Below are 12,864 nucleotides of genomic sequence, written 5' to 3'. Positions count from 1 at the left end.
TTTGGACTGGTGAGCTGAGGTTTGGCTGAGCCTGCGAGTGATGGCGAGCCAGCTGTTGTACTGGAGAGAAACTCTGGTCTTCCCTCCCTCCTTCCTTCCTTTCCTCTTTCTCCCTCTGCCGTCTGACACTCCCATCCTAATGAGGGGCTCTGTTAAAACCACCCTGATATTATAGCACTCTTTGGTCCACACAAACACTCACAGACGCACACACCCAAGGTCAATTAAACAGATGACTTTCATGTGAGGGTTCAAATTGCATGGCTATGAGGTGACTGTAGTATTGAGTTACACTGAGCTAATGTTTGCTCCATCTGTCTGTTTATTGTTAGCATTTGAGTCTAATTGAGGAAATCTGGGAATTCACAAGCTTTTTACCTCCTTTGTGAATTATTTGATGAAACTGCCTGAAATAACAGTACCTGATATGGGGTGACTGTGTGGGTGTGTTTATGTGTGTGTGTGTGTCTGTGTGTGTATGACTCAGGGTTCGGATGCAGGCCAGACAGGGAAAAGGCACCCAAATGCATTATGAATGTGGCTCAACTCTTGTAAGGCCAGCGTTGAGTTTCGTAGCTCGTTAATCATTGAGAATGGGCATGATGGGGGCAGTGGTGACACTCAGAGTCATCCCGCCTAATCATGGCACACATATAACACACACAAAGAGACAAACCGCTCACACTTAAAGTCAGTACACTAGTCCTGCAGTAAACCTCCTGGCAGTTTTGCCTGACAAGTAAGATGATGACTTATAACTCTGCAAGCATCTTTTTATGGGGGTGGGGGAACATTGGATCCATGAGGGTGGAGGGTGGGGATTGTATTACATTAGTTTCTTTTGGCATTTAAAGTAAACAAAGCAAAAGTATCCCTGTGTAATTTTCCACCTACACACAACAGAGTCATACCAACAATAACTCTCTTGTTTCAGTAAATAGACTGGTTTTTATATAGCGCTTTTCCACTCTAAGCAAGAAGTCAAACACTTTTTTACAGCCATTCACACCCATTTAAACAAGCACTTTCCCCTCTGCTTTTCCTATGCAAGTGCTATCTATCATTAACACATATTCATATGGGTTAGTTTCTTGCCCAAAGATACAGTCTGGAGACAGCGCCAGGGCTCGAACCACAGACCACCAACCCTCTGATTAGTAGGTGACCTGCACTACCTCCCAAGCTGCAGCCACATGCATGCAGTTTGTGTGCTTTATATATCATGTGTAAACATCATGCTGTATCAAATAATATTATATCAGACAAAATAAATGTTCACACTTCAGGAATAGGGATTAAGGATATGGATTGAAGAAAACACTGTATTAAATCCTGCAGCTTAAACAACAAAACCTTTCCACATGGACAGCATACCAAACTAGCTTTAATTTCCTGAAGTGGATCAAGGCAATACAGGCATAGCAGGCCATAGTGTGAAGCATCTGGGTTGAGTTATCCTCCTGTTGACCTCTCCCCATGAATAATACTGTCTTCTGTTGTAATTTGAGGTCAGCTAGCAGAGAGAATGGTCAGTTAGCCAATAGAGAGCCAAGTCTCATTAGAGAGTATCCTGTACTCTTAAACAAAAACTGACAGTGGGAATCTTGGGGTAAGAAAAAATAGCGCTTTGTATTGCTACCCTGAGAGGATGTTTCATGATTTAAATTTTAGTCAGTAAAAATGACCTAAAAATATTTAATATAATGAAATATGATTTTCGGTGGATTGTGAAAAAGGGTTAGCCTTGAGCTGAACTTGTTCTAAAGGGGAAAAGCGCATGACACATTTACTGTAGTGCTGTATAAGGTGCAATAGTGACTGGATGTTGGTTTGGTGTGGCAGAACTCCAGGCCATCATGGATCATGAAGTCCCTCATTACTATTTGGCCAGCCAACACCATTCCCACTTGATTGTAACCAAAACCAAATGTTATAAATGTGGATTTGGGGTTTGTTTCTTAACATTTCTTTGCACCGTGAAAAAGGCACAGACACGTGCCTAAGTGTGCATAAGGCTCATACCAGTGCAGATAACTACTTTTTCTGTTATGATGCCTTTTTGCACTTACAGGTACAAGCCCTTTACTCGGCTTAACATGTTCAGTCAGCGCTGTGAAAAAGTGGGCATATTATGAGTCATAAACCTCAAACAGCACTTTGATCCAGGACTGCTTTATGGGATCGTCAATGCCACATAGAGCTAGAGATGGTCCTTTTTTTCTTCTTTTTAACGGAACATCTGTTTGTGAAATGCTCTGTGCAGCCAGCAGCTCTGCAGCTGGAAACTTCCAATCTGGAAAGAGAGGGAATTCTAATCTTGGAAAGTAGTGGAATGGAAAGCACTTACAATGGCATCTTCATGAGAGATGATGCAATGTGGTAGCCAGGCCAGAATATACCAAACGATATAAAGTCATAAGACTAAAAGTGGAACAATAGATAAACATATCATGGTCTCTGTCATGTGAAAAAATCCCATGCTCTGTGAACGCATGATAGAATCTATAAAAGGAAGTTAAGCAATTAGAGTGAATTTTTGTTTTCTTCCCAGAAAATATCATATATCATCCCTTTAGTACCCTAATCCATAGAGACCTGGTTTTGATGCTGTATCCTGTGGAGTTTGGAGAAAGACCTTATAGACCCTGCTAATGAGGGTAGCTCTGAATACTCCATCCAAATTTAAGATATCTTTCTTCAGCTAACACTGAGTGCTTAGTGAATGCTGAAAGCTCAAAGGTATGTGGGTGGCTAGTCCGAAACGCACACTGTATATAAACATGTTGTGCGATAAATACAGAAAATGTAAGCATGAACATATGCAGTGAGGAAGCTTTAGAAAGAAAATCAGAGGGCATGGAAAAGAAAAGGTGAGAGGAGCGCTCACTTAAAGATATTTGAATAATAATAATAATACATTTTATTTAAAAATAGCGCCTTTCAAAGCACCCAAGGACACTGTACAACAGATAAAAACACAAAAACTGGAAATATACACAATAATAAGAATAACAGATAAAAGTTAAGAGCATACAGAGGTTTAAACATAAGCAATTTTAAACAAATGAGTTTTGAGGGTGGATTTAAAAAGAGGGAATGAACTAATATTTCTGAGGTCAGGGGGTAAGGATTGCTTTGGATTGCATGTATTGCTCGTTGACAAAGCAAATGCCATTATTACTTCTATCCCAGCCAAAAATAACGGGGGTGGGACAGAGGGGAAAAGTCAAAACATGCTCAGGTTCAATTATCTGCTTCCTTGGAAACATTTCAATAAGATGAGCCCACAGCACTGACAAATTGACTTGAAAACTTCAAAAAGCTTGGAAACATTAAACGCTTGCCCATCCGTTCTTATATTTGGGTCATATGGTTTCCTCCTCTGATCTACTTTATGTGTAACTCAAATTAAAAGGAACTCTTTTGACCAATTATGGGTTGCAGTATAGGAAATAAAAAGCACTTCTAAATGTGCTTTGTGTTGGTTGTTCTGATCTATGGAGCAGACTTTGGCTTCCATATACAATTGGGAGGGGTGGGGATGTGGTTACACATGTTTTTTATTGCTGTTTGACTTGTGAACTTTTTGTTCTTCGTAATCATCTTTATTTAGTTATTTAGTTTTACATTTAATATGTTACTTTCAAGCTGGGGTAGGCTCCGGCTATGGTAAGGATTAGCAGAAGACAATGGATGGATGTGACTTTCATTATAATTTCCTTTGTTTGTCTGTTTTGTTTTTGTTTTTTTTGTTTTTTTTTAGATGAAACACGGCCTATGTCACGGATAAATGGACCCTTACTGGCACCGGGGCCCCTTCCACCTCTTCAAACCCCACCTACCCCACCCATGGACTCCCCTGTGCCATCAGTGTGCCCTCTCATTCCCACCCCTACTCCTCCACTGGTCCCCCCGACCTCTTCTTCCCCAGGCTGCGGGAGCAGCCTCACCAACTCAGAGCAGGTTGGATCAGGAACCCCGGTTTCAGGAGCCGTTGGCATTTCGGCTTCAAACAGCCCATCCAACCCAGAGACTGAGGAGGACAAGGCCAAGAAGCTGTTGTACTGCGCACTGTGCAAGGTGGCTGTGAATTCCTTGTCACAATTGGAGGCGCACAACAAAGGTCAGTAATCTCTGAGCAATGATATGCTGAAATAGTTGAGCTTTCCTGAATTTAGCTGGAAATACAGTCATCTGGAATTAACTGTGGCGCCTTTCTTGTTCTGATGAAGTGGCTTGGATTCCTCTCTGTTTGCACAAGCCACAGTGTTTTTGATGGAAACAAAATGTATCACATCCTGCCTGGACTTTAGCCAAGAAATACACATGCAAACACTTGCAGAGATGTTGTTTTGAATTCCTAAGGAAGAAATTAAAAATCACAAAAAGTATCAAGTCTAAACAAAATTATTTTTGCATTTCCAGATAATCAACTGAAAGAATTTCTCAGTTTATTGAAACCCCAGTTTGAATTTCACTGAGGCTGTTGTGCACTTGAATTGGCAGCTATAGTTTTGTATATTTTACAGTGTGTAAGAGTTGTCTTTTAAACCCCAACACAAATTCAATAATAATGAGAATGATGATTAATAACACATTACTGAGTTGTTATAGCATCTCATAGGTACTAAAACAGGTGTTATGTGACTTTATGTTATAAATTTACACTCGGCTTTATCAAACCTTAACATATTTAGTGTATTTAGTGACTGAAAAAACGGCACTGGTAAGTTTCTTTGCTTTTGTATAGTAAAGTATACTAATTAGCAGATGAATCACTTTAATATTGACATGCTTGGTCGCTGTAACCAAGGATTTCTTGTTTTCAAGGGTCACCTGTACCTCACCTGTGTCAGTCCAGTCTTTAATACTGGAATCCCAGCCATTGTCAAGCCTACGATCTTATTTTACTCAGTGTAAATATAGTTAGCGTAAATATACCTTCCCCGCTGAAAGATTCGATTTTAGCAGCGGGGAGCATGACAAATGTTCCTGGGAGCCGTGCAGAAGAAATGTGATGTTTAAGGTGTTAAAACCACAGCATGAATGGGAAAATAAAAGGAAAAGTTGGTTATTGTGTGGGTGAGCTCACCATAATATGGGTTTAAATATTCTGTCAGACGGCTTTCACACGACAACACTTTCATGGTTACATATACCTCGAGGAACTGGCTGCATCCTCTAATCCTTTCTGCACTGCATACTTGGATAGCTGCTGCATGTCTCACAGGACAATATGTATGTGCTGGGCTTTCTATCTGTCTTTTGGGAGTATAGTATATGCACATGCACATGCATGAAGTACACTTAAACTTCACCACAGACAGACGCCCCAAATAAACCTTATTTTTTTGACCCTCTGATCATTAGTTTATCAATTTCCCAAAAACAGTATTTTTTTGTAAGTACAGTAAGAGTATTTTTGTGTTGTATCTGTCTCCAAGAAAACATTTGCACATTTACTGTGTTTATAGTATTAAAAAAAGATCATAGACAGCTTAAACATGATCCTGGGTCAAAGCCTGCTGGCACCCAGAGGGCTCCAGAGTTCAACAACTGAATGACTAAAAGTTGAAATAGCTAAAACTGCATGAGGAAAGCCATCTGGAAACAATCAGGTTCACTCATTCTAAAAATCAGAGCTGTGTGTATTATCAGGGTTCAAAAATGGAAGCATATGTCACACAGACACCCAGACATGAACAGTGTGCGTGGCACGAACTGCCCAAGACCATGAAAACAGCAATAAAGATTTGTAAGTCATGTTACTTCGTGTAACATTCCTGCAACAATGTTGTCCCCTTTTGTTTGGTTTACACCCTGAGTCGACTTTGCAAAGACAAAAAAAATCCACTGGGCCAGCCATTGCCAGACCAAAATAGAACAAACCAAAAACAGGCACCCAAGAGCACATTTTTGGCCACAAGCAAACCTTTCTCCCCACTGAAGCCCACAGCCTCCATGCACCCCACTTCCACCCCGCCCAGATGACTTGTCCAACTTCTGTAACCTTAACACTGTTCAAAGGGAATTTAGGGAGTGGGGCAAATTAGTATTTCAAAGTCAGAGCCAAAGACAGTGGAATGCTGTTTTTCAGTGTAGAGGAGCATTGCAGTAAAATGGAGCGGGAGGTTTCATCCAACTACAAAATGCGTGATTATTTAATGAGAGACTATTTTAGCACACACAATAATATGCAGTATGCAAAAACATATTTCTCTATGATGTCATTTTTGCAGCTGCAGCTAGTCAAGGACTTGTCCAAATGAAAAAAATATTGTTAATGAGAAATTAGTTTTTTATTTATTTATTTTCATTTTTTGACTCATGACTGAGTAGATAACGTCGTGCCAAATGGGCTCTGTCGAACAAACATCTAAAGGGGCTAATCTGTTTTTATGTCAAATGGCTTCATTTCCGAGAAACGGCTCCAGGAGCTTCAGTAATATATGTCTCGTGCTACAATCTGCTCTGTAACCTGCCCTGTTTCTTTGCTCAGCAGCGTTAATGTTTGGAATAATACTGATCTCTTCCAACGGTAAAAAGCAGGGTGCCGTGCTCTTACAGCATAACAAATGCCTGATTGAAGAGCCATTTAAAGACCAGACCAGGCCTGCATCTCATAAAAATGTGCTCCTAAATTTCCAAACACTGACATTTATTGTCAGTATTTTTTAATGTTCTATTAAAGGCTCCGTGATTCACGTTTTCATTGATAATGCCAGATGTGGATTATGGATAATGGTAATATTGTACAGTACATACTATTTGGCCTTATCCTACGTGCTCCACTGAGTCAAACATCATGAATCACTTATATTATTATTAGGTTATTATTAGAAAGGCTTTGAGTTGACCTTCCAGATCACTAACTGCACAGATGGGTGACTGCTGCCCTCCTGTGGTGAAAGCTTTGCTCTACAACTTCAGGCAGAATTCATTCTTTCTGTTGTGCTGTGCTATGTGCTATTCAAGCCAGTGGATTGTAGTTTGGTTGTTTCTTTTTTTTCTGCCATGATGTGACATTTTTCACTGTCTTTGTTCTGCAACGTTAACTACAGAGAAATTCTGTCCCGTCTCATTTTACACAGACAGGTGGAAGCAGTATGACTCATGGCACCTTATTATTTCATTTTATTATATTAGCTTTTGAAATGTGTAGATTCATCTTTCTTTCTGTGCAGGTACGAAACACAAAACTATCCTGGAGGCACGGAGCGGGCTGGGCCCTATAAAGGCATATCCTCGCCTGGGCCCCAAGCCCAGTGGAGAGCAGGGAGGAGGGCCGGTGGACCCCAACACTCAGGAACGAACCTTCCACTGTGAGATCTGCAATGTGCGGGTCAACTCTGAACTGCAACTAAAACAGGTAAGGTAGCAGTGGATATATTTCTGTACCTAAAATCTAAAGATTAGACTGGATTAGATTTTTCTTGTTAAGCACAAGATCAATTCAGTGGTCAATAGGGATGGGTACCGGTATCCGGTGCCATGATAGCACCGGTTCTGACATAAACGGTAGTAACCAGACCGAAAAGCAGTGCACATTTCGGTGCTTTATTTCGGTGCTTTTTTTTCCTGAGCTGTGATACACTTTAGATTCTAGCCAATCATTTTACATTTCCGAGGATAGTAGGCGGGTCCAGGCACATACGTTCTTTTAGAGCAGAGCTACAGATTAAAAGTGCCCAAGGCAAAGCGGTCAAAAGTCTGGCTGTACTTCACAGCAAAAGATGCAAACTCAGCAGCTGCAACAAGTGCTTTAAGCTGATACTGTGATACTGTCAAAGGAGGTAACACCTCAAATCTGATGAAACACCTGGCGACGCATAGCGTTTTTTTTAAAAGCCGAGAAATGCGCCGTATTTGATAACTTGCTGCGAGACCTCACACCGAGCACATCTACTGCGGGTGTGGTGCCTGTTATCGACCCGGAGTTAGCAACATCCCCCAAAAACCCGAAGAGGAGAGTCCTGGCCCCTAGCCCTGCCAGTGTAGCAGAAATGATGAGGATGATGATGCAGCAGCAGCCGTTCTTCTCTGCGTGAGTAGCTTAATGTTGTTCGTGTGTAATTTACGTTGAGTAGGCTAACCACGTTATTACATTAATGCATGTAAGGTGAACTAGCAAACATCATCATAGCTACATGCGGCTGTCTTCTTGTTTGATGGCAGATACTCCCTTCACCCTGGACAAAAAGGCTGAAATGACCAAAGAAAAAGTGGAAAACAGTTAAACATGAGAGGTTTTTGGACAAAGTTTGTGTTTTTTCCATTGTTTAAGCACTGCTTCCAGCCAAGAGTGATACCATATATGCCCTATAGCTGCAGAAAAGGCTAACATTGTTATCTTTTTACAAAAAAACCCCCAGCTGAACATGAGAGGTTTTTGGACCAATTTTGTGTTCTCCATTCTTTGAGCACCATTTAAGCACCGGCACCGTTTCAAAAGTACCAGTTTGGCACCGGTATTGGATAAAACCTAAACGATACCCATCCCTAGTGGTCAATATTCTAAATTTTAAATTATGTTGTTTTATTCATGTTTATTCAAGTTAAACAATTAATTACATAGCTGTATTTTTTCATCATGTTTCCTCCAGTTAGTGTCCATGGTGTAAGGCAATAGGAAAAGTAATGCAGTTTGCTGTGATCTTTATTTTTAGCACATATCAAGTCGAAGGCACCGGGATGGGATGGCGGGCAAGCCTAACCCTCTCCTGAGCCGACACAAGAAGCACAGGGGAGCTGATCTAACGGTAACATTTTACTGCAGATTTTTAGCTCCTATGACAAATCAACCTGAACTCCAGAGATCAGATAGCCAGTGATACTTAAGGACATTAAGGTTGTGAAGCTTTGAAGTTGGTTTGATCTCCACAAAAGCCCATCAGGTGTTCTCCTACCTCAACCTAACTGAACTTTCTGAATTACACAAGTGCATGGTGTACAGTTGTTTCACTTGGATGTGTTGACCTTCTGAAACTAATCAATGCTACCCCCCCCCCCCCCCCCTCCTTTCTCTCTTGTCTTGTACTGTTATTGATTCTGTTTTTAGTCTTCTTTGACGTTCTCCAAGGATCTCACCAAAGCTTTGGGTGCCGGGCTGTTGCCCAACCCTTTGGCGGTTGCGGCAGCAATGGCCGCCGCAGCGTCCTCAAACCCACTGGCTCTCCGCGCGGCCGCTCCCGCACACCATCCACCTCATCACATTTTGCAAGGCCCGCCTCTCAGCCACGCAATCCTGAGACCTGCCCCGGGGCCCATCCGCACCACCCACGGGCCAATCCTCTTCTCTCCTTACTGACACATAACCATCTGACTTCAGCCAGTCAGGAACATCCACTCCAAAAGCACACTGTGAAGCTACAAACATGATCGACTAACAGCAATTGATAAGGGGGGGGGGGAAAAAAATCTGATAATATAAATATCTGACTGAGAGAATAGCGAGGGAACAGTGGAAAGGAGTACGAGTCTCTATTTTTCCCTTTACCTGAAACTCTCCATTCACTCTCCCTCCATTTCAAAAGACTTTTTGAGTGATCTGCAGATGGAGTTATCAGAGAGTCATTATGCATCAAACTCCCTTGTACATTTCTCACCTCCCGGTCCCTCCCTTGCACTGTGGCCCTCTCGTGGCCACCTCAATAGCTACAGAAGAAACACATGCAGACCTTTCTAGAAACGTTCGACCACACGTAGTGTTACATAATTATTCCGGGACAGGTTGTTTTTTCCACCTGTCACCACGGCTAAATGTGTTCTTCTCATCCTATGCACCTCAAAAACAAAGACAATAATGTTATGTCAGTAGGGTAGCTGCTTCCATCAGTCTTTGCTGTGTGCGCCACATGTAGCTGTACAGGCTTCGACGGCACTGTACATGTCCTGCTCCGTGCCGGAGGTCAGCAGCTTTCCAATTTGTGACATTAGGTCTCCGCTAGATACAACATGACTTTGGCTGACAGGCAGGTGGTAGCCACATCCGAACATGTCTGATGGTTGGGGGGATGAGTGGAGCAGAAAAGTGACTGTGGGGGGTTGTTCTTTGCTGTCATTTCCTGAGAGGGTGAGGTGAGAGGAAGGCTGGCACGGGTCACTGGATGGATTCACCACAGGCAACTTGCAGACATACACAGGCCTGGACAAATATGTGTTTTAAAATAGATTGTACCAACAAAAATTGCTACAGGGCAAATCTGCCAACCTCCATAACAGTCAGAGAATAGGCTCACCAAAGGGGAGAGGAGATGAAAGAAGCAGCAGGAATCACACATTAATACATATTGTACTGCCGGGTTTAAATACTCGATCGCCATCTTTAGCTTTGATCGCATTTTATGGAAAGAATTCTGCAGTTTTACGAACAGCAGTTTGAAATAAAGTACTTGAGAGAGAGAAAGAGAGGATAGGTGTTATGCTTCAGCTTCGATTATTTCAAAGCCAATCATCATCCTCACATCTCCCTGGTCTTCATTCGCAGGCTGACTGTGTAGGTGGGCAAGTATGACTTGTGTGCCACCCTTTGTCCTAATTTCTTCTCCACGCCACCTCACAACAGGATGCTGCACAGCGTTCTGCATCACTGGGTTGACCTCTCCCAATTCCTGCACTATCCTTCTCCTCAGCTTCCTATTATCCAAAGGTTCATATGAGTCTATTGTGGGAGACACGTCAACACTGGCAACCGTGATGCTGAAAGGCAACAAATTAAATAGAGGAAGTTGAAAGCCAAATACATTCTTTGACAAATGATCTTGAGCTGAAGCGACAACCAAGCCAGAAGCCCAGAGAAGCCGCCCGGAGCAGGAGCCGAGACGTCCAGCCCCAAGGCATCTATTGATACTTCCTGTCTTACAACTGAAAGCCATGAAACACACCATGATTTGTTTTCTTTTACAAAGACTGGTGAGCACTTTGTTTTTCTTGTTTGGTTTGGACTGTTGGTTTACATTTATATCACACATTTAAAGAAAAAAAGAGCAAAATAGAAAACATGATAAAAAAAAATATTTTTGTAGGTAGGAAATGTTATTAACGTCATCAAGGGAAACAAGGAAAAGGGTGAAATGATCAGAGAGTGAATTATATAAGGGACAGAATGATATAAACAGGCAGATCGACTGACAGTGGGGAGCCACAAACACTAGCTAAGCAGCAGCAGACTTATCTTGCCTGACAGCTTGAAACTAACACCCTTTTCTGAACGAGATGTACACTGTGCCCTTTCATTGAGAAGCAATGAGCTCTAATGTCTTACCTTTGTCTGAATATTGCAATGCAATGAGCAATTTTTATCAGAGTGACTTGTTATCATTGTGACATGTTGTGACATATTGTCTGGAGTCATGTGTAAAGTGGGAGCACGCCAGCTGACTGACTTTTCTGTTCTTCCATGGGGAGCGCAACTTCTTGAGGGGATTGAGGTGGGGACGGAGAGACAGAGGTGTAGCTAGAGATAGGGACTGACCCTTCATATTAAAGGGCCTTTTTACTATGGTAATCTCTGCTCGGGGAACAGGGTACAACACCAGGTATCAAGGGATTAAAGCTAGATCTGTTCAACGGGTTTTTTTGTTTTATTTGGACTTAACGAATTGCATTTTGTTGTTGTTTTTGTTTTTTGTTTTCTGTGTGTGAGAAATACGTCTAAGTAAAAATCTAGAGGAACATTATCAATGCCATTACTTAAAAAGAGAAGCTGGCTCTGTGTCAGCTTCCACCATTGTGCTCTTTTTTGTTGCTGAACGTAATCTTCAAGTTCATTTTGTGAGTGAAATGCTATTCCAGCATCCTTGCTTTTCTTCCTGTTGGTGTGTGTACTATAAGTATTCTAGTGTGTGTTGGGACCTGCTCTCTCCCCACTCCCCACCAATCAGAGACAGAGGCAGCCTGGATCTATAAAGTGGCCTAAAGCAACTATGGGGACAAAAACCTGCGTGTGTTTGGTACGGTGAGATTCATCAGTCGTTCTGGATTCAAGTCACAGAGTTGACCAATAACCGAGCCTTATCAAAGTACTGCAAACATGTCCCTGGTAGGTCAGTCAAGTAGCACCACGTGTTCATATTGTCCTTGATATGTTCATAAAGTGGTAAATACCAGAGAGTCATTTTCATCATTCACATGTGGGAAATAAACGGTATTCCTATTTTCTGGGCAGGTATTTCATGTTAGCTGTGTTTAGGCTACTAGCCTTAGCCTTATTCTGCCCTCGGTCTTTCTCGGAGCAGAGAGAGAGAGATGGAGAGGCTATGGTGTAATTTTGTCTTGCCAATAAATTTATTTTTGAATTTCATTATTAGAGGGACAAAGACTTTGTATGGCGAATTGTAGCAATACCTGACTCATTCTGGCTACTCTTGTTTATTGCAATAAGAAAATTAAACAATAAATGTGTATGTGAGTAAAACATTATAAATGTAATTTAAATGAAAAAGAAACTTTATGGTAAGTACTACTGGTATCAAGAGAAACCATGGTGGAAAAAAGTAAATGTCAATAAATCATTAAATGATACTGTGTGTGGAGTTTTTATGAATCAAACAGTGTGGTGCTTTCTAACGAGATCCATCCAACTGCATGACCCTAGCTGGGAGTGTCCAGTCACAGAGCTGGAATTAAAATGATTTAAATCATGGGTGGGGACACCAGGCCTTAACGGCCAGTGTCCTGCAGGTTTTAGATATCACCCTATCAACATCCATCTATTCGCTTCCACTTATCCTTTTCAGGGTCGCGGGGGGCGCTGGAGCCTATCCCAGCTGTCATAGGGCGAGAGGTGGGATACACCCTGGACAGGTCGCTAACACACAGGGACAGACAACCATTCGCACTCACTTTCATTCGCACATTCACATC

General features: G+C 41.9%; 1 protein-coding gene across 5 annotated transcripts in view; it reads left to right on the top strand.

Annotated features, from left to right (window-relative positions):
* znf385a (zinc finger protein 385A) overlaps window positions 1-12,499 on the top strand; it is a 65,278-nt gene extending 52,779 nt beyond the window's left edge. For all 5 annotated transcript variants that reach the window (XM_087833990.1, XM_087833991.1, XM_087833993.1 and 2 more), the window contains 4 exons: window positions 3,764-4,123; window positions 7,185-7,369; window positions 8,667-8,759; window positions 9,059-12,499. In XM_087833990.1, coding sequence (XP_087690116.1) covers window positions 3,764-4,123; window positions 7,185-7,369; window positions 8,667-8,759; window positions 9,059-9,307 — 887 coding nt within the window. In that variant the 3' untranslated portion in view covers window positions 9,308-12,499. The remainder of the gene's footprint in view (window positions 1-3,763; window positions 4,124-7,184; window positions 7,370-8,666; window positions 8,760-9,058) is intronic.
* The last annotated feature ends 365 nt before the right edge of the window (window positions 12,500-12,864 follow it).

The sequence above is a fragment of the Neolamprologus brichardi genome, chromosome 20 (assembly GCF_056152115.1).
Source record: "Neolamprologus brichardi isolate AB-2024 chromosome 20, ASM5615211v1, whole genome shotgun sequence".
In the NCBI taxonomy this organism is placed as follows: Eukaryota; Metazoa; Chordata; class Actinopteri; order Cichliformes; family Cichlidae; genus Neolamprologus; species Neolamprologus brichardi.
This window is presented reverse-complemented; position numbering and strand designations above follow the sequence as displayed.